This window comes from Aotus nancymaae, unplaced genomic scaffold, assembly GCF_030222135.1.
Source record: "Aotus nancymaae isolate 86718 unplaced genomic scaffold, 86718_ANA_hifiasm-v0.15.2.pri h1tg000003l, whole genome shotgun sequence".
NCBI lineage: Eukaryota > Metazoa > Chordata > Mammalia > Primates > Aotidae > Aotus > Aotus nancymaae.
In genome coordinates this window covers 26,491,245-26,515,569 of record NW_026988414.1, presented here as the reverse complement: position 1 = coordinate 26,515,569, position 24,325 = coordinate 26,491,245, and the positions used below count along the sequence as shown (strand labels likewise).

At 38.9% G+C, this 24,325-nt stretch overlaps 1 protein-coding gene across 5 annotated transcripts in view; it reads left to right on the top strand.

Annotated features, from left to right (window-relative positions):
* SLC44A1 (solute carrier family 44 member 1) overlaps positions 1-24,325 on the top strand; it is a 197,288-nt gene that overhangs the window by 34,140 nt on the left and 138,823 nt on the right. For all 5 annotated transcript variants that reach the window (XM_021672129.2, XM_012439084.2, XM_012439083.2 and 2 more), the window contains exon 2: positions 22,643-22,732. In XM_021672129.2, the coding sequence (XP_021527804.1) occupies positions 22,643-22,732 (90 nt within the window). The remainder of the gene's footprint in view (positions 1-22,642; positions 22,733-24,325) is intronic.

The window sequence follows — 24,325 nt, the reverse complement described above, 5'->3', positions numbered from 1 at the left end:
GCATGAAGGATTATAAACATGTTCCAAAGTTGACTGCATGTGAGAAGTTTTGGGATAGCTTTAAGCTTTGTAAATTCATCTTCAGAATGTCACGAATATTGAGTTTTTGTTGGTTATATTTTGCTTTCAGCTCTTGCATTTTGTTCATGAAAATGTGAGCCATGGCAATGGGATAAATGCTTGGTAATTCAGGCCTGTCCCTGAGGTATACACCTGCAGGTAAACACAGACAATGAAAGTGTGATTCCTTATAAAATTTTGTGACCTTCTTTTGAAATTGATTTCTAGGAAATATTCTCTACATTTAAAATTTAGTGATTCTATTGAGTTTGGGGGTTGGTCAGCTTATGAAAAATGAATGCAGTCTCCGCTTAGTTGATCCACATGTCTGGTTTGAATCAGAACACTTGTGTTTCCTTGATCATATCAGCAGTGCTACTGCTTTTTTCCTTCTGTAGTTTCAGTTTTGGTGTGATCAGATGTCTTGTCACCTCAGGGAAGAACCAAAATATATATATTATATATATAAATTATATATGTGTGTGTGTGTGTGTGTGTGTGTGTGTGTGTATATATATATGTATGTATGTATGTATTTTTTTTTGAGATGGAGTCTTGCTCTGTTGCCCAGGCTAGAGTGCAATGGCTTGATCTCAGCTCACTGCAATCTCCAACTCTTGGGTTCAAGCAAGTCTCCTGCCTCAGCCTCCCAAATAGATGGGATTACAGGGGCCTGCCACCACGCCTGACTAATTTTTGTAATTTTAGTAGAGACGGGGTTTCACCATGTTGCAGCAGCCTGGTCTCGAACTCTTGGCCTCAGGTGATTGCCCACCTTACTCTCCCAAAGTGCTGAGATTACAGGTGTGAGCCACCGTGCTCAGCCGGAAGAACAATCTTATGAGTCCCCAGGGGGTCTGACAAGTTGAGCCACTCCAATCCCTTTAATTCCAAGTGTCCTTGATCTGAAGAAGCAGCTTAGTAAATCTCTTGAACAAGTTTTCACAGCCTAGCTATATGACTGCATTAAAATAAAGTCAACTTCTATATACCTCTTCATCTTCTTTCAAATATTTCTTGGATTTGTGAAGATTAAGGTGACTCAGGAATCACAATCTCAGTCTGTCATTGCCTTCATCACAGCATGCAGTGAACCTGATTCATTCATTCAGTAAGTAGTTTTTGAGATTTCTATGTACTAGGAGCTATTCTAGGTACTGAGGATACAGCAAAGAACACCAAGCTTATTTTTTAGGGGACAAAACAGAGACACAGGTAAAATATATAGTATAGTAGATGAAGATATGTACTACTTTGGAGAAAATTTAGTTAGGAAATGGGGATGGGGAGCCTGTGTGTGTGTGCGTGCGTGCGTGCGTGCATGTGTGTGTGTGTGCGTGTGTGTCTGCAGTTTACAATAGGGTTGTTAGGAAAAGCCTCACTGGGGTGAGTGGGCAAACAAGCTTGATATTTAAGAAAGGAACATTCCAGGCAGAGGGAATAGCAAGTGCAAAAGTCAGGAAGCAATCCTGAGAGCTGAAGTGGCATCAAGAAAACCAGAGTGGTCTGAGAAGTGGAAGGAAGGGAACAGCAAGTCCAGGCTCGTTTGTTCCTGAGCATCTAGGGTGTTCCAAGCCATTATAAAAACTTGGCTTTTGCTCTGCATGTGACAGGAAGATATTATGGGGTTTCAAGCAGAGAAATAATAAGAACTGGCTTTCTGATCACGTTATTGAAAGTAGTATTGAGGGGATGTGTGTGGAAACAGAAGGCTATTGCAGTAATCAAGGTGACAGATAATGGTGACTTGAACCAGGATGGTAACAGTGGAGACCTGATAGGACATGGTCAGATTCTGGCCATATTTGGAAGACAGAGCCATCAGCATTTCCTGATGAACTGGATATATGCTGTGAGAAAGTGGCAATAAAGTTTTAAGTCTGAACACCTAAAGGTGGAATTACTGTTTACTGAAGTAGGGAAGGCTGTTGATGGAGCAGGTTGTGTAAAATATCAGGAGTCGGTGATAGATGTATGTTGTGGATGAGACAATGGAACCCAAGTGTTGGTTAGCCTTATCTCTTGAATACACTTCAAAAATTGCACACCCCTCTCAGTACTGCAGTTACTCCATTCATGATAATAATTTAAACTTTTCAGTGTTTAAATCAAGTGTCTTGGATTCCCTGGTAGCAGGTACTCATGCCTATTAGCTAACGGGGTTACAAAAATATCTCAAATCTCAAGCAGGCTACACTCTGGTAAGCAGGTGGCACTAGATCCAATGGTTCTATAAGGAGGATCCAAATATTTCTCCTGCCACACCGTATAGGTGAACCTGGAAAAAACAAACAAAAATAGAATAAAATGGAAGCCTCAACAATAATTTAAAAATACAATAAACAACCCATGTTTGCAAAATTAGGCACTGAAAACAGTAGGGCTGATGGGAAAAATAGAATTGGGACTGACCAACTAAAACTGAGCAAGTTTGTAAAAACCAAGTAGTTTAATAGGATTTAGTCCTTCCCATGTCACCAAGTAGTGCATGAGAAGTACTCACAAAATGTTAGTGGCTTTTGTTCATTTGTTGACACAGGAGTACTAAAAAACAAACTGAAACAAGAGCTAGCACAGTTAAGTCTAACTGGTATTTGTTTCCAGTATTACAGTCAGAAAATTCTATGTAACTATAAACCCTGGGGCTCATGCTTTCTTCTTTGAGAAATAGTCTTAGAGGGTATTTTGCTTCTAATAGAGACCATTTGCATCAAAATTTAAAAGCTGATCCAGGATATAGCCTTCTTAATTAATCCATTGTTTTAATATAGGGAGGAATGTATTTGCAGCCTTTTTTTTTTTCTTGAGATGGGAGATGGAGTCTTGCATTGTCGCCAGGCTGGAGTGCAGTGGCACAATCTTGGGTTCAAGCAGTTCTCCTGCCTCAGCCTCCCTAGTAGCTGGGATTACAGGCACTTACCACCACACCCAGCTAATTTTTGTATTTTTAGTAGAGACGGGGTTTCACCGTGTTGACCAGGATGGTCTCCATCTTTTGACCTTGTGATCTGCCCGCCTTGGCCTCCCAAAGTGCTGGTATTACAGGTGTGAGCCACTGCACCTGGCCTTCTGTTTTTTTTTTGAGATAGAGTCTCACTCTGTCACCCAGACTGGAGTGCAGTGGCATGATCTCCACCCACCACAACCTCTACCTCCTAGGCTCAAGCAATTCTCCTGCCTCAGCCTTCCGAATAGCTGGGATTATAAGCACGCCACTACCGCCCAGCTAATTTTTTTTTTTTTGTATTTTTAGTAGAGACTGAGTTTCATCATGTTGGTCTTGAACTCCTGACCTCGTGATCCACCTACCTCAGCCTCCCAAAGTGCTTATAGGCGTGAACTCAAGTGATCCATCCGCCTTGGCCTCCCAAAGTCCTGGGATTATGGGCATGAGCCACCATGCCTGGCCATATTTGCAGCTTTCTCATCTGCATTTGCAGCTTTGCAGATAACTTAAAAGAAGGAAAGTATAGTGGGTTTTGAAGCTACTGAGTCAACTACCACTTATGCTGAAGTAAGTCACTTCTGTAGACTTTCAGCTTTTTTTCCCCCTTCAGGTCATCTTACATTGCAAAGGCTTTCTCTTTAATAATCATGAGAAAACTTGTCTCTGCTTGAAAACATTATTATGCTGGGAAAAATTACATGCGAGCCAATGTGACTTCTCTATTATGCCAACAGCATTCATCTGTTGCCAGTCAGGTATGAGGTAATGCCTGTCAAAGAAACACACTGCAGCAGAACAAACTGTCCTGCTGACCTAGGACTCCTTAGATCTGCCCTTCAACTCAGGAACCAAATACTTCCTTATCGGTACTCCAGGATTTTTCAGTTTAAAATAGTGAGAACAACCTTAAATTATTTTAATATGCTCAAAAAACATTTGAAAAAGCTCAACATCTATATATTTTTTAAAGCCATTTTACAACTAGGAAGAGAAAACTGTATCTTTAATAAGATCCATCATCTCAAACAACAAGCCAGTCTCGTGCTTGATACACTACACTATAGTGTAGTGATACAGTCTTGTGCTTGATATCACTACACTGTAGTGTAGTGATACACTACAGCATCTTCAGTTTACATCAGGAATATATAAGTGTAGTAGTGATACAGTCTTGTGCTTGATATCACTACACTGTAGTGTAGTGATACACTACAGCATCTTCAGTTTACATCAGGAATATATAAGTGTAGTAGTGATACAGTCTTGTGCTTAATATCACTACACTGTAGTGTAGTGATACACTACAGCATCTTCAGTTTACATCAGGAATATATAAGTAAACCTTCTATCACCATTAACATTGTTCTAGAAGTTCTAATTCATGCAATAATCCACAAAACCAGAGTAAGTATAATGATCTAAAAGGAGATAAAATACAAAGAAAAAAGGAAATCAACTAAAAATTATAAGTACTATATTTGGTAAGTATACAAAAATCGATATCTTTCTCAAGTGTTAGCAATAACCAGTTAGAAACATATAGTATTAAAAAAAATCCATGTTTTTATCAAAGTTTTAGCAAATATAAAATTAGAAATAACCCTAACAAATATGTCCAGTTGAAATGAAGAAAACTATAAAACTTTTCTTGATTTAAAAAATAAATAAATGAACAAGAGGGATATACATTGTTTCTGGATACAAAAACTGGAATATTGAGATGTCATTGTTCCAATTAAATTTAACATGATTTGAGTAAAATTGACAAAATGATTTACAAAATGATTCTAAGCAAGAAGCATACTCCCACTATGGCCAATTTTAAGCTACCAATGTAAAGTCCATGAGTAGGAGTCAGGAAGAAATGTGCAAGGTTGGCTCTCATGAGCTGGCGTGAGCTGATGTGAGCTCACTATAGCACACAAATGACACAGGCATGGCAGAACATGCTGAGAAACCGTCTCAAGGTCACCCAGCCCACCGAGGTAAACTTGTAACTCCCAGGCCAGAGCACATTTCTTTTTGTAAGTGCCTTCTCCAAGAAGTATAAGATAGACATAATAGAGCAGAAAATTCACTGTTGTCCTGAAGAGCACCTTGACAGGAAACTGGACCTGCACATGGAGGGATTTATTTCTCCAGTAGAGAAATCCCTGTAGAGTGGCTAGGGCTTAGCCTGGGAGCAACTTCTTTGGGAACAAAGTCATACAATGGCTGAAGACTAAGGAGAGAGGTGTGGCTAGGCAAATACTCTGGACCAGAACAGAGATGACCTCTGCTGGCTTCTTCTCTTTCTGAAACCTGTGATACTTTCGGCAGTGTTGCATGTGTTTTACTCTCTTTTAAACTATCTTTTTGACATTGTTTAATTATTTCCTATAACAGTTTTCATAAATGTGGTCACCAGAAAGATGATTCATAGAGGCAGTGGTAGTATGTGAGTGCATGAAGGGTTGTGTCTAGGAGTGATGACTCAGGTGATATCTTGTAGTAAAGGATGTGTCTCGTAGTGGCCAGGCCGACATACTATCAGGAAGGAGGTTTGAAGATGTAGAGGCTTGGGGTCTTGTGACATGTTTGTTGGTTGACACAGGGCTTCTATCAAGGGCTTGCCCTTTTTATTCCACAGTGGATGACTACTAGCTGGTCATTTGGTAACCCAGGTTTACATGTGCCATCTTAAAATAGGTTGTTCCTTTGTGATTGCATCTGTGGTTCTAGTGGAAGATCAGCTTATTCTTGGGTGGACTTTGTGGAAAGAAGCAGGATTTAACTGGGTTTCAGAGAAATGAAGACTTTGTGAATTTGGGAGCCATATTATTCAAGTTGTATAGTTATTTGAAGCCTATGATTGAGAATCATTGCTTAGGGCAGTACAGAAAGAAACAATTGACATGGGGTGGGATGGGGTGCAGAGACTGAAGAGAGAATAAAATAGTTACTTTTGTGGGATTAATAAAGATTAATTTTACACTATGAGAAAAGTAGCTGTAACAGACACATAGAAGACTGGCTGCTGGGCAAGATGAATTACCATGATTGTGTACAAACCAGTCAAGGTCTGAGTGAGCTTGGGACCTGGCTTTGGAGATAGACAGACAACAATAGTTTCTTAGGAGTGCAATGTCTTAATGACTCATTGGGTGTGGCAGTTTACAGATGCCTGTGTTTTTAGAGCATTTACTTATTCAAGTTAAGTTCATTAACATTCATTTTTCTTGGTTTTAAGAACAAGCTTAGTATCTCATTTGCAGAGCTATTAATTTGATGATTCAGTGTTCCCCCTCACTTATTTGGGTGTGTCTAATATTTTTATGTGAGTTTTTCTTTAATCACTTTAGATCCTTAGCTAATTTTCCTTAACTCAGCTTCTGGTGTGTCCGTATGTTTTCTTATGAATGTTTGCTGATCATGGAACCGTTGAGAGTTGGAAAGGACTGTAATAGTCTTCTAATCAGACTGTCAATTTGATGTTTGAGTCATCTGTATTATTTTCTTTTCTACTTCCTTCTTAATAATAGATTGGGTCTTAATTTTTTTTTTTTTTTTTTTTTGAAACGGAGTCTTGTTCTGTTACCCAGGCTGGAGTGCAGTGGTGTGATCTTGGCTTACTGCAACCTCCACCTCCTGGGTTCAAGCAATTCTCCTGCCTCAGTCTCCTGAGTAGCTAGGATTACAGGTGTGCGCCACCACGCCCAGCTAACTTTTGTATTTTTAGTAGAGATGGGTTTTACCATGTTGGCCAGGCTGCTCTTGAGCTCCTGACCTCATGATCCACCCACCTCGGCCTCCCACGGTGCTGGAATTACAGGCGAGAGCCACTATGCCTGGCAGGTCTTGATTTTTTACTAGTTGGAATTTGCCAAGAGGGAGGATTTAGGGGTTTTGTGACAATATATCATCTTCAGATTCAGCAGTCACTTGGAGATAACCCATTGGTCATACTTAGGGGTAGCTGAAGGCCAGCTGGTTATCTGATGCTGAAATGTCAGTGCACATTCAGTGGTCCCTGCTGCAGGGTACTCCAACCTTTAATTTTAAACCCTGGGCCGGAGGTGGGAGTTTAGTTGGACTTTGGACCCAAATTGTAGGGCCAGGTTAAACTCAGCACTCATGTTCTGAGCACTTCCTCCATGGTTCTGATCTATTTCGGGGCATGGAGAGGGTGCTGGAGGTTGGTTGATTGTGGAGAAACAACCTTGTCATATCCAAAGATAGTAAGACAAGCTGGCAGGTCAAGAGCTGCTTATTTGTAAATTATACTGAAATGCTGGGAGAAGTTCTCTGAAAGTGGTCTAAATTGTAGTTTTTTAATATTTTCTGCTTGTAGAATTTGAATGGGGAGTACTTGGGTGGTTTAAATTTTACCAAGGAAGGCCAGCTGATGGCTGTGAAGAGGCTGTACTAAGTGTCATTGACCTTAGAATCCACCAAGCCCTGGGGCTTTGGAGACTCAGAACTCAATTTTACTAGATCTAGGTGTACCCTTCTGTTAATGTAGAATTCATGTAAAACTATATCATAAGGCTCACCTATCAATTCAGAAGGCTAATTTTTTAAAGAATCAATTGACAGGCAGACCAGAAATTTTTAGTCAGTTTGGTAAGCATGAAAGTAAAGCCAAATTATTATTAAGAACTATTACATTTTTTCTTTCTTTCTTTTTTTTTCTTTTTTTTTTTTTGAGTCGGAGTTTAGCTCTTGTTACCCAGGCTGGAGTGCAATGGCGCGATCTCGGCTCACCGCAACCTCCGCCTCCTGGGTTCACGCAATTCTCCTCCCTCAGCCTCCCGAGTAGCTGGGACTACAGGCGCACGCCACCACGCCCAGCTAATTTTTTTTTTTGTATTTTTAGTAGAGACAGGGTTTCACCATGTTGACCAGGATGATCTCGATCTCTTGACCTCGTGATCCACCCGCCTCAGCCTCCCAAAGTGCTGGGATTATAGGCGTGAGCCACTGCACCTGGCCTACATTTTTTCTTAATAGAAAAGTAGTATGGTTATTTTTTTAAAATCCAGTCCCAATGTGTATGAGTCCTTTCTCATTCCACCTCATGAGATAACAAGTGTTAACAGCTTAGTCTGTATATATTTTTCACAATTGTCTGTAAATGCAATAACCTCCATTGCTCTATTGCCTTATTTTTCTATAGCTCTCTAGTTATGTTGTGCACTATGCTTGTCAACCTGCGGTAGGCAAGAGGACAGTCAGAAGGTTGCCTGATGACATGGAATCACATGAAGGGGAGTAGGCTGGATGACTCATGGCACAGCCGAAGCTCAGTGGCCTGAATTGTCTATTCAGCAATAAAAGCACATCTGCATAAGAGGCTAGGTGCCAGAGTTCACTCTCCTACCACCCTTTCCCCAACACAGTTTGGAAGAGCAATATCAAGGTTTATCTCTCAGACTTTTATTTTTCACTGTAACTACCCAGGTACAAGTCCTGGCACCTGATAGTTGCTAAGTAAATAGTAGCTATGTGTATCTTCCTGCCCTATCCATTTCCTATTTTCTGACAAATACAGTCTTTCTTTTTTTAATTTTTTTTTTTTAAAGAGATGGGAGTCTCACTATGTTGTCCAGGCTGGTCTTGACCTCTGAGCTCAAGCAATCCTCCCACCTCTGCCTCCCAAAGTGCTGGGATTATAGGCATGAGCAACCACACCTGGCCCTGAGAAGTACTATCTTTCTATAGCTGTGTTTATGTTGCAGTCTGGTTTTTCCTTGTCACATGAGTCCTTTGGTCTCTTTAAGATGATTTTTCTGACATCTATTTCATATTATATTTTAGTTCTCTGCAACATTATTTACCCTTTCCCCTTGTGTTGCCTACAGAGGGACTGAAAATCAGCACCTTATCTGGAAATTCTAGTAACTTCTCATTTCTCAGAAATATGCTTTCATTCATCAAATTTCATTATTACCCAAGTCTTTACATTAGTTAAAGGGCTTCTGCTTTTGTCTTCTATGTCTGATGTGGTAGCTATATGAAAAGTGTTCATATGGAGTCTGTCATGAAGTCAGCAGAACTCTGCATGTGAAGTGGCCATTGTGGACCCTTTGAAGTGTTTTAATGTGATTTCTTTAATACACATAACAAATTTATTGAGATACAATTCATGTACCATAAAAACGATTTTTGGTATGTTCACAGAGTTGTACAACCACAACCACAGTCAGTTTTAGAACATTTTTATCATCCCAGAGTAAACCCCATACCCATTAGCAGTCATTCATCATTTTCCCTCCACTCCCACTTTCTGTCTCTATAAATTTGCCTATTCTGGATATTTCATATAAATTGAATTATATAATTTATGGGCTTTGTGCCCATTTCTTTCACTTAGAATCTTTTCAAGGTTCATTCATATTGTAGCATGTATCACTACTTCAATTTTATTGCAAAATTATATTCTATGGTATAGATGTACCGTATTGTGTTTAATCACTCATCGGTTGATGGACATTATATGTGATTTTTTTAATAGCAACGTAGCACTTTAGGTATTACTGTTTTTGAAATACAATCAGGTGTTTTACAGAATTTAGGTGGAAGTTACAGATGGTGAGGAGGAAACAACAGTTTGTTTCTACCTGTTAAATATCACTGCAGGTGTTTTCTTCAAATATCAAGAGTAATATTTGGACATTTGAAAACTACCTTTGAAATCAAAAGACAAAATATGTTAATAACATGTTATTCTTGATTATGACCTATAATTTTCCTGTAAGAAAGTTATCTATGTAAAAAAAAAATAATTTACCAGCCTGGCTAACATGGTGAAACCCCGTCTCTACCTAAAAACACAAAATTAGCCATACATGGTGGTGCATGCCTGTGCCAGCTACTTGGGAGGCTGAGGTGTGAGAATCACATGAACCTGGGAGGTGGAGGTTGCAGTGAGCCAAGATCATGCCACTGCACTCCAGCCTGGGCAACAGAGTGAGACTCTGTCTCAAATAAATAAGATAGATAGATAGACAGACATAGATAGATAGATAGATAGATACAGAATATACTGTGGTATTTTTACTGCAATTCTTATGCCTCTCATTTTCCTCTTTTCCCTCCTTTTTTCCACATAGTTCATTCCACAGTGTCTACACAGGATATGCTAACCACGGTAAACAGAACAGAGGAAAGTGTCATGGGTCCTGGAGCCCAACTGTCTGGTTCACATTCCTACTGTAGTACTTACTGACCATTTGACTTGGGGATATTACTTAACCCCTCTTTGCCTCAGTTTTCTCATCAGTAAAATGGGAACAATAACACTGTCAACTTCATAACACTTGTTGTGAAGAATAAATGGGTTAATATACGCAAAATGTCTGGTACATGGAATATGCTCAATAATATTAGCTAAAATCTATCTCTCTATAGTATTATGATTTAGTGTTAAACAGTCACTTTAAATACTTGTATAAAACATCATTTTGGTAATATTCTTAATTATGATTGCTCTATAACCTTTTTCTACCTTAATGTGCGCAGTTTTTCCTATCATTTTGCCAACCCTCAATTATGAACTCAAGTGGGTTGTGTTATAAAAGGGAGGACAACCAGGCATAGTGGCTCATGCCTGTAATCCCAGCACTTTGAGAGGCCAGGGCAGGAGGATGACGTAACACCAGGAGTTTGAGACCAGCCTGGGCAACATAAGCAAGACCCTATTCTACAAAAAATAAAAATACCAGCCAAGGATGGCAGTGCACACTTGTAGTCCTAACTACTCAGGAGGCTAAGGTGGGAGGATTATTTGAGCCCAGGAGTTTGAGGCTGCAGTGAGCTATGATTGTGTCACTGCTTTGCAACCTGGGTGATAGAGGAGGATTCTATCTCTAAAAAATAAATAAAATAAAAATAGAATATAAAAGGGAGGACAGAAAAGGTAGAACCCAGAGATGAGGAAGGTAAATTAGTAAGAAAACAGCAGAAAGTTGAAAGTAAAGTAGCTGAATCTCTTAAACTCCAGCACAGTTCCTTTCGTATGATAATAAATTATTTATCGAATGAATGGATTTTTAATAGTTTGGTTGATTATGGGTTTCAGAATTGAAATTTCCTTCAACTTTCTTAAAACTTTAGGACCTCACAGTATATGTATATCAAAACATCATGTTGTACACCTTAAATATATATACTTTTTACTACTCAATTATACCTCAATAAAGCTGTGGAAAGTTTAAGCTGTAAAAAAGGCAATTCAGTTTTTCTCATTGTATTGTCATTTGAAAGTTACTAATTGTTTCTTTCCACAATTCTCTATAAAACTGTGCACTCATTCATTTCTTCTGGTTGTGTTTGCCTTACAACTAGTTTTTCAGTTTTCAAGCACATATTTTGTAATATGTACCATATGGCAACAACTGAAAGATGTTTCAGATGAATATTTGTGGGAACTCACTTTTTTAAGTGCTTTAAGGGAAGATTTTCCCTGTAGGCAATTGGGAAAGGATGTTAACAATGATTCAGGGCCTAGTTCTAGGAACTTAAAATAGTGTATGCTGAAAACAATGCATGGTATAGGGTGGTTGTCCTTTCCTTGCAGGTGGGGAGATCAGTTCAGCTGATCATCCTCCTATTTAGAAAACTAGCTAGAATTCAAGCCCAGGTTTGTGTTTCTTTCCCTTTCCACACCAGTTTACCTCTCTAAACTGCCGGTTTTCCTGCATTCTTCGGGAGAAATCTTGCTCCTACCTAAGTGATTCTCAACATATAGCTTTCTAAGGAAGTTTGAAGTGTTCTGATCTCCCATAAGTAAATGTTAGGTAAAATGACTTAAACATTTTCTGGTGGTTTTGATACTGTATCTTTTTATAGGTGATATAATGAGGAAGTAGAAAAAGCATAATCTGGATAAATGGGAGCTAATATATATATTTGTTATTTCTTTCATGATTAAAAAGCATTAATGGAAATCAGAATGGGAAAAATGCATTATAGATCAAACTACTTAAAAATTGCATCATCCCTTTCCAATGCTTGCATATTTGCATATTCTCTTTTGCATATTTGTATAATCAGAGCATAGATACAATTGCAAACCATGTTTCTAATATAACTGTTTATTATAATCATTTTTATATGTTACTATACAGTCTTCATAATTATTTTTATGACTGCTTAATATCCCAGTTGTATATTTAACTATTTCCTATTAATAGTTCAAACATCTATAAATGTTCAAACAATTTTTTTCTTGTAATAGCATTGCATTGAACATGTAAAGCTATCTTAATGTGTTTTTTTTGTTTGTTTTTTGTTTTGAGACGGGGTCTCGCTCTGTCGCCCTGGCCGGGGTGCAGTGGTGTGATTCCGGCTCATTGCAGCCTCCACCACCTGGGCTCAAATGATTCTACCACCTCAGCCTCCCAAGTAGCTAGAACCACAGGTGTATGCCACCATGCCTGGTTAATTTTTTAATTATTTGTAGAGACAAGGTCTCACTATGTTGCCCAGGCTGGTCCCAAACGCCTGGGATTAAGTGATCCTCTCGCCTCAGTCTCCCAAAGTGCTAGGACTATAGGCATGAGCCACCGTGTCTGGACCCTATCTTAATATTTTGGATTATTTCCTTGGGCTTCTAAAATGTATTGCCAAATTACTTTCTAAAAGTAGTTAACCAATTTATATTGCTTTCACTTACAGCGTAGTCTTAACCAATGTTGTCAGCCTTCTGAAAGTTTTTCAGTGGGAGTAGCATCCTAACTATAAACTCATATTCTCTGATTTTTAGAAATATAATGAGAGAGATTGGCATTGTCTGCATCCACTTCTCTCAATGGGTGTATGACCAAATATGTTTTGGAGAATCTTACAATAAAGGCTCAAAGAAATCCTGCTTGAAAGACTAGACTTCGTTAACCCACTTTTCCAAAACTTATTTAAAATGGGATTAATTTTTCTTATATAATCCATTAACAAGAAACATACCATATAATACCTGTGGGAGAAGGAGTCTGCTTATGATGCAATAGAATACTTTTTGGGTAAATAATCTCATGCAAGAGAAGCAGTAAGGTGGTCTGTTCTAACATGATGCCACTCTAATGGTAAGAGACCTTACGTGCTAGCTGCTGTAACTACTGGTGACGTAAGAATTAACAAAACCAAGTCCATGTCTCCAAGTAGGCAAAAAGTGGGAAGACTGAATATTATATATTCAACCATTTAGAGGAAGCTTCTGAACACATTGTTTTGCATGGACTAGGTTTTCATTTGAAGAATATTTGAGTGTTTTCTATAAACAATGTTAATCCTTGGGTTAAACAAAAAATAGACATATTACACTTACCATCAAAAAGTCATCACCTGGGAAAACATAAATAATTATAATATGGAATGATAATTACTGTAATGGTATATACAGAGTGTGATGTAGGAACACAAAGGAAGGGAACCCAATTCACCTTATGGGTCCCTCCTGTAGGGATTTGGTTCACTTAAGAGTTTTATCCCAGTGCCATAGAACTGAACACATATTTGTTTCGGTGCATGACTCCTGTGAACTGAAAACATCTTAATTGGCAAAGACAATACGTAATTTTGATTTAGAACATAAATTTGCCAAATTCTGCCCTCCCATTTGCTATGTTATTATCAGTGTAATCTTCATGTTACTTCTCTATAAGTCAGTTCTTTTTTTTTTATTTTTTGAGATGGAGCTTTGCTCTGTCACCTAAGCTGGAGTGCAATAGCACAATATCAGCTCACTACAACCTCCCCTTCCCAGGTTCAAGTGATTCTCTTGCCTCAGCCTCCTGAGTAGCTGCGATTACAGGTGCCTGCCACTATGCCTGGCTAATTTTTTGTGTGTTTTTAGTGGAGACAGGGTTTCACTATGTTGGCCAGGCTGGTCTTGAACTCCTGACCTCAGGTGATCCACCCATCTCGGCCTCCCAAAGTGCTGGGATTACAGACAGGCATGAGCCACCGTGCCCGGCCTGTAAGTCAGTTTCTATCTGTTCCACTGTGGAAAGGGAGCAAGATTGGAGTAAGAATCTTATATTGCATATCTGTGAGATTTTTAAAAATGGTTACAGCATAGCAAGAAAAGTCAATATACCTCTTAACAGTCTGGAAACTGTTCTGTAGCAGATGGGAGGTGGAAAGTAGAGCTTTGGTCTATTAGTCTTGGTATCATCAGGTACTGAAGAAATTCTGACCTTTGTAGGATGTGATAGGAAAAAAATGAAGCCCATGAAAACTATAATTAAAAAAAATTAAATAGTAATTTTAAATTATAAAGGTTGCTTACCACTGATTCAGAAGAAAGACGAGTTAGAGATACTGTTTGAGGATTGCAGGAAAGGCTTGTCTGTGTAATTTTGATTGTTTCTAAATTAATAAAGATAAAATATGTTAGCTATGTTGCAGAGCAGGATTAACTTGGCCTCTGTCCAGTAATTATCATGTGGTCACATGTAAGAAAGACAGTCATTGAGAAGTCTGATGTAAGAGGGACATCTGTATAACAGGCCCACAATTATTTTTTAGGGGAGTTGGAGGAAGAATGAAGTCATTGCCAATTTATCTCTCTGTGATCTATCACTATGTAAATACCTAACTTACAAAGCACCTCTGGTCACCATTTCACCCTTTCTCCTTGAATGGATGGATGGATGTTTGTGATTTAGCATAAAGTTCATGAACTAAGAAAAGCAGTTGGGCACAGAATCCTGTATCTTTCCACACAGTGTATCTTATTACCTTTAACTGTCTGTTAAAATCATGCTTTTAGTTTTACCTTTCCATAATGAATTGCTGTCACCAGGCTTAGCAAATGAAACAGATTACTTATGGTAACTGTAAGTAGTTATGCACTTCAGATCCTTGACAGAGCCTTCCCAAAGGACAGGCAATGTCTTTCAAAATCCTATTACAAGATTTTATTTGCAGATGCTATGAACAGAAGGCTAGAGCCTCTATAGTTTATTGCTACTCAACTTCATCAGGTCTGCTCACTCTATTGAAAACTCTGGCAAAAATTATATACATCAGCTCTTTTATTCTTTTGTTACCACTCTGCGCAAATAAAAGCATATTGGGGAATTTAATGAAGCAGTATGTCCTTGCAGGGAGCTTTAAAGATTCTGAGTGTACAACTATTCATCTTTAATACTGAAGGTTTCTGTGTAAAACTGGCAGGAGCAAAATAAAGTCTTCACAGACCCATGTTTGCCACATACACACTTGAATTGCATGAATGTTTATGCAGTGGTGACCTTGGAGATGAATGCATTCAGCGACTATTGTAGTGGCTTTTGAGGTGTGTCAGGGAGTAGTTAGGTTAGAGCTACTGGAACCGTGGGACTGTTTTGGAGATGGTCTGCTAACTCAGGAAGTGAAGACTATGATGTTCAAATGAAAAACTAGGGGAGGGGTTGATTACTCAACAATTACCCAATTCAACCCAAGGACACATTCTGGAATCCATGCTGGATGAGAGTACATCTTAGCTTGCTTTGGCTTTGCTAGGTATAGTTGACTTTTTATCAGAATCTGGGAAAAGTAGCCATGATCGATCTGTGCTGCAAAGATCTAGGCAAACATGAATTTTAATATTCCTATGCTTGTCCTGAGGTATAGGCTTCAGGTTATATGGGATTCCTAGCCTGCCAGCTTAACTCTCCTTACTAGTGACCGTAAGAACACAGGCATATGTTGATAACCTTGTCAGAAGGATACTCTTGATTGTGCTTAAATTTCTAAGCTTCAGTACTTTGTTAGTAATTAATACTTTTTGCCTCCCAATTGATTAGAAAAAATACAAGAATATGGGTGGTGCTGTAGTTGTGAAATGGGCAGCCCAAGTGATATTGGAATCTATAATGGTTGGTCCCTTATTTTTTTTGTAGACTTAACCCTGCCCGTATACCGCTTGCTTCTCTTCCTCACGACCAGCCTCCCAGGCTGCTTTTTATTGTTACTTTGAATGTCGGAGAATGCAGTTCTTTGTCTTACTCTGGGAGAATGCCAAAGGAACATGTAGTCATTTAGCCTGTCAGAAATTCTAAGTTGCAGCAACTCTAGATACATGTGACCAGATAGTACTTAACTCATTGTTAGTAGGGATCTCACCAGTGACAGCTACATGAGAATATTATTCCAATAGCTTACTTAGTAAATGTAGCCCTATACAATAAGTGTCAGAAAACAAAGGAAGATATTTTTCCTCATTTCTGACGCTAAAGGCCTCTTCCTAACTGGAGCCACAAAATCTTTTTTTTTTTTTTTTTTTTTTTGAGATGGAGTTTCGCTCTTGGTACCCAGGCTGGAGTGCAGTGGCGCGATCTTGGCTCACTGCAGGCGCAACCTCCACCTCCTGGGTTCAGGCAATTCTCCTGCCTCAGCCTCCTGAGTAGCTGGGATTACAGGCACGCGCCACTATGCCCAGCTAATTTTTTGTATTTTTAGTAGAGACGGAGTTTCACCATGTTGACCAGGATGGTCTCGATCTCTTGACCTCGTGATCCACCCGCCTCGGCCTCCCAAAGTGCTGAGATTACAGGCTTGAGCCACCGCGCCCGGCCAAATGGCTGATTTTTTTTTTTTTAGCAACTTAATGTTCTATTTGTTTACTACTAAACATTTCTAGGTGTAATAATTCTTATTTCTCCATCATAACTACCAAGAATTTTTAGAGTGTTTTGGGGCACAAAACACATTCTATTTTAGACACTGAAAGATCATTTTCATGTTTGCCTTGGAACTTAATCTGCAAAAGTTTATGAGGTAATTTCAACAGATCTCACAAATGTTTTCCCAACTATATCTGTATTTGCAATAACATGGAAATTTAGGTTAAAACATTTTATAGGTGTATTTACTGAAACATACACACCTTTACTATAGCATATCAAATTCACTAGAAAGCTTTGGGTTTAGTTATTAGGGCTCATAGTGAGTGTGGAGTCTAAGACATGATAGTACTATGACTTCTATAAGAGATACCATGGAAGCTAAAAAATTAGATATCTGTGCAGTACAAAATGTGGGAAGGTATATGAAGGTGTTACACATTGTTCCTCCCTAACTTTAAGGATATAAATATAGCACAAACAAGAGGTATATGCCAGCTGTGGTATGACTTAGAATTGTTCCTTAATTCTCCAGTAGTAGTATTAGAAATTGTAATTTTGCGTTCTAGATTATTAACCTTGTATACATGTGCAAAAAAGCATATACTGTGGATATTGTTATAAGAATATATTCACGCACTTATTTTTAAACATTAAAAACTTTTTATTATGGAAAATCTCAAACCTTTGTTTTACCCATTTTTGGAAATCTTTAAATCTTTCTTTTGTACCCTCAAGTTTGTCTGGTATCAATTCCTTGTGCCTGAAGAACTTTCCTTAACATTTCTTACAGTTCAGATCCGTGGCTAATAAATTCTGTCATGTTTTTTTGGTCTGAAAAGTCTTCATGTCTGAGAGATATCTTCTGTCAGCATCGAATTTGGGGTTGGTAGTTATTTATTTATTTTTTTTCATTTTCCTTACAGTGAATTAAAGATGTCATTCTGTAGTTTTCTACTTTGCATAGTTTCTAACAAGAAGGCTGTTGTAATCTTTGTTTTTATGTATGTAATGTGTCTTTTTTTTTAACCCCTTTGGCTGCCTTCAAGATCTTTGTATCTTTGGTTTTCAAAGGTTTGAGTATAATATGTGTAGGGGGTATGTGTTTGTGTGTTACATTTATCCTGCTTGGGATTCTCTGAACTTCTTGGATCTCTGCTTTGATTTATTTCATTATTTTGGAAAATTTGCAGTCATTATTTTTTGAAATATTTTCTCTGCCTCATTCTGTCTCCTTCTTGGATTTCAATTACACATTTGTCATATCATTTGTTCTTGATGCTCTATTCTGGTTTTTAAATCTCTCTCTCTCTCTCTCTCTCTCTCTCTCTGTGTGTGTGTGTGTGTGTGTGTGTGTGTTTCAGTTTGGAAAATTTCTGTTAACCTGTCTTTGAGTGTACCAATTTTTTTCCTTGCCTGTGTTTAGTACACTGATGAGCCTGAGAGAGGCATTCTTCATCTTTGTTACCATGTGTGTTTGTTTGTTTTAGCATCCCTGGATCCTGTATTATAGTTTGTATTTTTCTGCTAGAGTTTGAGACTCAGGTGTCGGACAGATTTTCTACTTGTTTTCTTTGATTTTTTGTTTCCTATTCTATAAAATAGAAAAGTCAGGAGTAATAGTAACTAACAGAATTGTTGTGGGAATCAAATGCGGTCATAGATAACAAAAATATGTGCCCTTGGGCAAGCCCCTTCGTCTCTGGGTCTCAATCATTCTCATTAAAGGCTTGGACTGTATGATTCCTTTGGTACTATTTAGTTCCTCAATTGCAAGATTCTGTGAAGGGGAGAGACCTAACGTTTACTGAAAGCCTGGTATTAATCTTATGTAGAATCTGAGAAAGGGGTAAAATCACATTTAAAAAGTGCTTTTGCAAAACAGTTTACATTTGCTAGATCTATGTAGAATTTTAATTGGAAGAAACAGAGAGCATTAAATCCTGTTGCCACTTGGTTAAATCTGTTAAAGAATTCTTAAAATTTTTCAGCTCTTGGGTTTTCTGACTCACTTGAGAAACTTCATGGCTCCTAACATATCTCCCTTGCTTTCTCTGTACCAATAGGATTTTAAATTATCGAGTCGGCTTACAGACTTTTCATTGTGAGGAGAAACTAATGGAGGCTGTTGCTTTTTACTAACTAGTGCAATAGACTTTGGAATAGGCTTTGAAGTCAAAGACTTGGGGACAAAGACTGATTGTACAGGTATGAAACCTTAGGCTGATTATTTAACTTCGGAGCCTGAGTTTCCTCGTCTGTGAAATAGAGATGATACCTACGTCATCTCTGTTCTACCTTTTGAAGGTAGAAGACATAGTGTGTGTGAAGCTTTGAGTCTAATGTTTGATTAATAGCAATCAATAACTGATGGTATTAACAATGGTACTAAAATGATATGTGTCACCATTGAGTCAAATTTTTAGTAAGTATAAGGGAAAAAGAGAGTTTAATATTATTTATATCCTTTTTAGTGGGAAGGTCCACTTGGTAAAAGGATATTTTTTTTTTTTTTTTTTTTTTTTTTTTTTTTTTTGAGACGGAGTCTCGCTCTTGTTACCCAGGCTGGAGTGCAATGGCGCGATCTCGGCTCACCGCAACCTCCGCCTCCTGGGTTCAGGCAATTCTCCTGCCTCAGCCTCCTGAGTAGCTGGGATTACAGGCACGCGCCACCGTGCCCAGCTAATTTTTTTGTATTAGTAGAGACGGGGTTTCACCATGTTGACCAGGATGGTCTCGATCTCTTGACCTCGTGATCCACCCGCCTCGGCCTCCCAAAGTGCTGGGATTACAGGCTTGAGCCACCGCGCCCGGCCGGTAAAAGGATATTTTAACAACGAAGAGAGGGTTAACTGAAAAGTATTGATGAATAATAATAATACCCAAGAACTGAGTGCATGCTGGGTGACAGGTGCTCACATGTACTCCTCAAAACAGGTCTGTGAAGTAAGTGACCCCTCCTCTGCTAAGTCTTCCTTTGTCCAACTTTTGTTCTTCCACTCTACTTTAGACTCTGTCAATATTTTTTATATATAATTCCTACCCTCTTTCCACTTTTCATTTTCAGTGAAAGAATTTCTGTATATTTTGCACAGAAGAAACCCACAGCAAGTTGAATGGAGTTGTTAAGATGTTGAATCTTTGTATTTATCTAGTCAAGAGTGAAATATCTCTTCCTTTATGTTATAGATGAAAATTTAAGCATTAATGAACTGAACGTTGGTCTAAGGTAAAAAGACTAAGAAAATAGTTTTGGATAAAGAAACTACTCAGCCAACCTGAGACTTCCCCTTTCTTCCCTCCCCATACATGCTGTTTGTCAAGACAAACAAATATAGCATTTCAAAGTAGCTTTTGCTTTATAAATTACCATGGAGTAAATATAATGAATATCAAAGATATGTCCAAATTCTGTGTTTGGAAGCAGTTTTACTGTAATGGGTATTATTCAAGACTGAAATTATTTAATACAAAGAAACATTCTTCATTCACACTGTGAACAACTGTCTTCCAAAATACCACAATACAGGCATTCTTATATGAATAATACAGGGAATTATGTCAAATTATTTTGCAGTTTTTTCCAGTCATAACAATGTTTCACAAAAGTGCATTCCTGATCATAGATTTTTAGAGTTGGAAGGAACCTAAGAGGTACAAACTAACTCTTTCCTGCCACCAAGAGAGATGAAGCAATTTATCTAAAGTCATGTAGTTAACTAATGACAGAGCCAGGGAGAGAACCAATGCTTCATCTATTATGCCACAGTGCTGCATTCCTCTGGAAAAAACTGCCTATTCATTCTTGGTTTTTAATGCTAGTTAGAGTCTTAGGGTAAGGTTTTTTTCCATGACTAACTAGTGTTCTTTTGTTTTCTGTGTGGGTGTTTGGGAACAAGCTAACTGGTTGTGTTTTTTTGTTTTGTTCTGTTCATAACAATTGTACAGTGTAACATGGTAACAGAGCATTTGTTTGGTTAACACTTTAGGGATTAGGAAGAAATGGTTTTAACTCAAATTCTCTGCCCTCATTGTTGATAGGCAAATATTTTAAAGTTGTGTTTCTTAACCTGGGGTTTGAATTCCCTAAATTCTTAAGAAAGTTATGTGAATATATGGTTACTTTTAGTTTGGAGATGGAGTTTCATTCTTGTTGCCCAGGCTGGAGTGCAATGGCATGATCTTAGCTCACCGCAACCTCCGCCTCCTGGGTTCAAATGATTCTCCTCCCTGTTTGGAGATGGAGTTTCATTCTTGTTGCCCAGGCTGGAGTGCAATGGCATGATCTTAGCTCACCGCAACCTCCACCTCCTGGGTTCAAATGATTCTTCTCCCTTAGCCTCCTGAGTAGCGGGGATTATAGACATGCGCCACCACGCCCAGTTAATTTTGTATTTTTAGTAGAGACGGGGTTTCTCCATGTTGGTCAGGCTGGTCTCAAACTCCCGATCTCAGGTGATCCGCCTGCCTCAGCCTCCCAAAGTGAGACACTGCGCCTGGACTATGCTTGCATTATTAATAAAAGAATCTGTAGTTTCCATCAGGTTATCAAAGGATACATAGTTCAATACTATGGTTTTAGAAGGAAGAGAGAACTAAGCCTGATTACACTCTATATATACTAATTTTACTAGAGGGCTCCCTTATTTTCAGCCCTCTCCTGCTGGTGCCCTTTCTTCCTGACAAGCCTTTTCCAAATAGTTTCCTGAATCTTGTCATGGAAGCCACTGGAGGCCTCAACCTTCTCAGAGGAACCTTTCCCATAGGCTTTCCAAGAATATCTTATTTCTCACTTCTCTGCTTACTTTTTCCAGGAGAAGGTGTGAGACTCAGGGATTTTTGTTCATTAGAAACTTTAGGGCGGTTATTTCAGTTACATTTCCATTAAAAGGAATTTGTGAGCTGACCTGAGATCCTAAGACTATTGAAATAAGAAAAAAAATGCAACTGGAATTCCAGTCAATACTTTGCAAATTAACTTTTAGAATGCCTCTAGTTCTGTACTTCAGGATTCTCTGTGTTTGATCTAGAAACTCACATTTTCTAGGAGCAAAATGAAAATGCATGAATTTACATGGATTATTTAGGAGTTGCACAGATCTGTCTATAAAAGCAGAATTTTTTTCTTCCTGAATATTATTAGACTTAGAAGAATCTACCCCTGAATATAAATCCGTCCCCCCAGTCACCTTTTTTTTTTGAGACACAGTTTTGCTCTGGTTGCCCAGGCTGGAGTGCAGTGGCACGATCTCAGCTCACTGCAACCTCCACCTCCTGGGTTCAAGCAGTTCTCCTGCCTCAACCCCCCTGAGTAGCTGGAATTACAGGAGCCCACCACCATGCCCAGCTAATTTTTGTGTTTTTAGTAGAGATGGAGTTTTGCCATGTTGGCCAGGCTGGTCTCGAAATCCTGACCTCAGATGATCCGCCCATCTCAGCCTCCCAAAGTGCTGGGACTACAGATGTGAGCCACCAGGCCCAGCCTGAATAGGAATCCATTTTGATGGGCATCCTTCCTAGGAGATAACATATATATATAAACAGCACATTCTTTTTTTTTAAGTTTAACATCTGAACACACAAAGAAAAAGCTAGCATTAAGACTGAATTTGGAAGAATGTATTCATTTATTTATTCATTTTTAAAAAGCCCTTACTGAGTACATATTATGAACCTGCAGGCATCATGTTAGATGCTGAGAAATAAACCTGGTCTCTTCGCTTGTGAAACTCACAATCTACTGGGGACACAGCATAACAAATAACAATGACAATTTTGCCTGCTAAAAACTCCATTATAGGTACCAAAAAAGCAGTGAACTCACTACCGGGCCTGACCGGGAAGAGGATTGGGAGTAGAGCCAGGGGAGTATTAGCTGTGGGAGTTAGCGTAAACGTAACAGAAAAGGTGACACATATTTGAGTTGTGTCTTAAAGGTTCAATGGAAACTTGTTCGGCCAAGAAGGCTCTAGCTGTAGCTGATGTATTTGTGCCCTTCTAACTAAACTTAACATTTAACACTCTCTTATTTTATGTTTCCAATTAGAGCTCCAAACGAGAATGGAAGCCACTGGAGGACCGTAGCTGCACAGACATACCATGGCTGCTGCTCTTCATCCTCTTCTGCATTGGGATGGTAAGGAAACTCTCATAGATAATCCAAACCTGGACTGATGATCCAAGGGAATGATGAGGAGTTGGTTTAATGAGGGGACTTGTTGTGGAATATACCATTCCTCATACAATTCAGTGGTATTTTGTGTCACCCTTGCTTTTTTTTCTATATGAAAGCTGAGCTCAAACTAAGGAGCAGCGGGGACTCATATGACATTCATTAGATCATTTCAGAAAGCAGATCATTTGATATAAGTCTCTGAATAGTGATATTGATGGGGTGGTGAGCAAAATGGTGACCATGAGTCAAGAGCCCTGTGTAGTCACGCAACCCAGTCACACCAACTTGTTGGTTATCTTTAGGGCAGTCAGTTCCTCTCAGGGACTTGGTGTTCCACAGTTCTTCCTAGATGGGAGGCTGGTTGCTCACTGCTCCTTCCTCCTTCAGCCCATCCTAGGCCCCTGCTGCCTGCTGTGTCTACTGTAATGAGTGGCATCTTTCAGTTGGAGATCAAGGGACCTGGTGATTTTCCAATGGGTATAGAGAATGGGGGAGCAGAGTGCTGGTATAAGGTATTAAGGGTGTGCACATTCAATTGTATACCCACTCTGCTGTGCAGGAGTTTCTAACACAGACTTCAGTGGCGTTAGAGTCCCTGCCAGTGTGCTGGGTTGGAAAAAAGATAGAAAACTGCTATTTTTAAAGTGGACTGATATTTAGAGATAAAAAGGACTCAGAACTCCTCATCTAGTCCATCGCCCTTATTTTACAGATTAAAAACTTCAAACTCAGAGATGGAAATGACTATTCCAAGGCCATGCTGCTAGTTCATGACAGAGCTGGGAACAGAGCCCAGGTCTGTTTACTTCCAGGTCAATGCTGTTTTCTAACACTCCATTTCCTCTTCCTCAAGGGGACTGTGCAGACACATTATTCCTCTCTCTTTCTTAGTCTTTTTGTAATTACACTACCTCAGGCAGCTGTTTTCTTACTCATGTGTATTTTTAACCCCCTTCTTACTACACCTTTTATAGAGTTTCTTTAGGAAAATCTTATTCTTTGTCTCCTCTAACTGCCCACCAGGCCAGCGCCATTTGTGAATCACAGAACAACCATAATCTTGACTAATAGGCACAATTGTAGGTACCAGGTCTGCCTCTGAGCAAAGGAAAAGAAAGCAATACATTTTAATGAGATCTGATAAATCTAGTAAAATAAGGAGGGTTTATTTTAAAGATAAAAGCACAGTTTCACCAAATTTAGGATATTTAGGAAAGGTCAAAATACCTGTCTCCTAACTTATGACTTATAAGATATTGCTCAAAAGTTTACTTAGTTTAATGGAATGGCAGCTGAAATATATGCATGAATGTTTATGCAGCATGTGAAGAAATTTTTTTTTCTTTTGGAGATGTAGTTTCACTCTCGTTGCCCAGGATAGAGTGCATGGCATGATCTCGGCTCACTGCAACCTCCACCTCCCAGGTTCAAGTGATTCTTCTGCCTCCATCTCCCAAGGAGCTGGGATTACAGGCATGCGCCACCACGCCCAGCTAATTTTGAATTTTTAGTTGAGACAGGGTTTCACTCTGTTGGCCAGACTGATCTAGAACT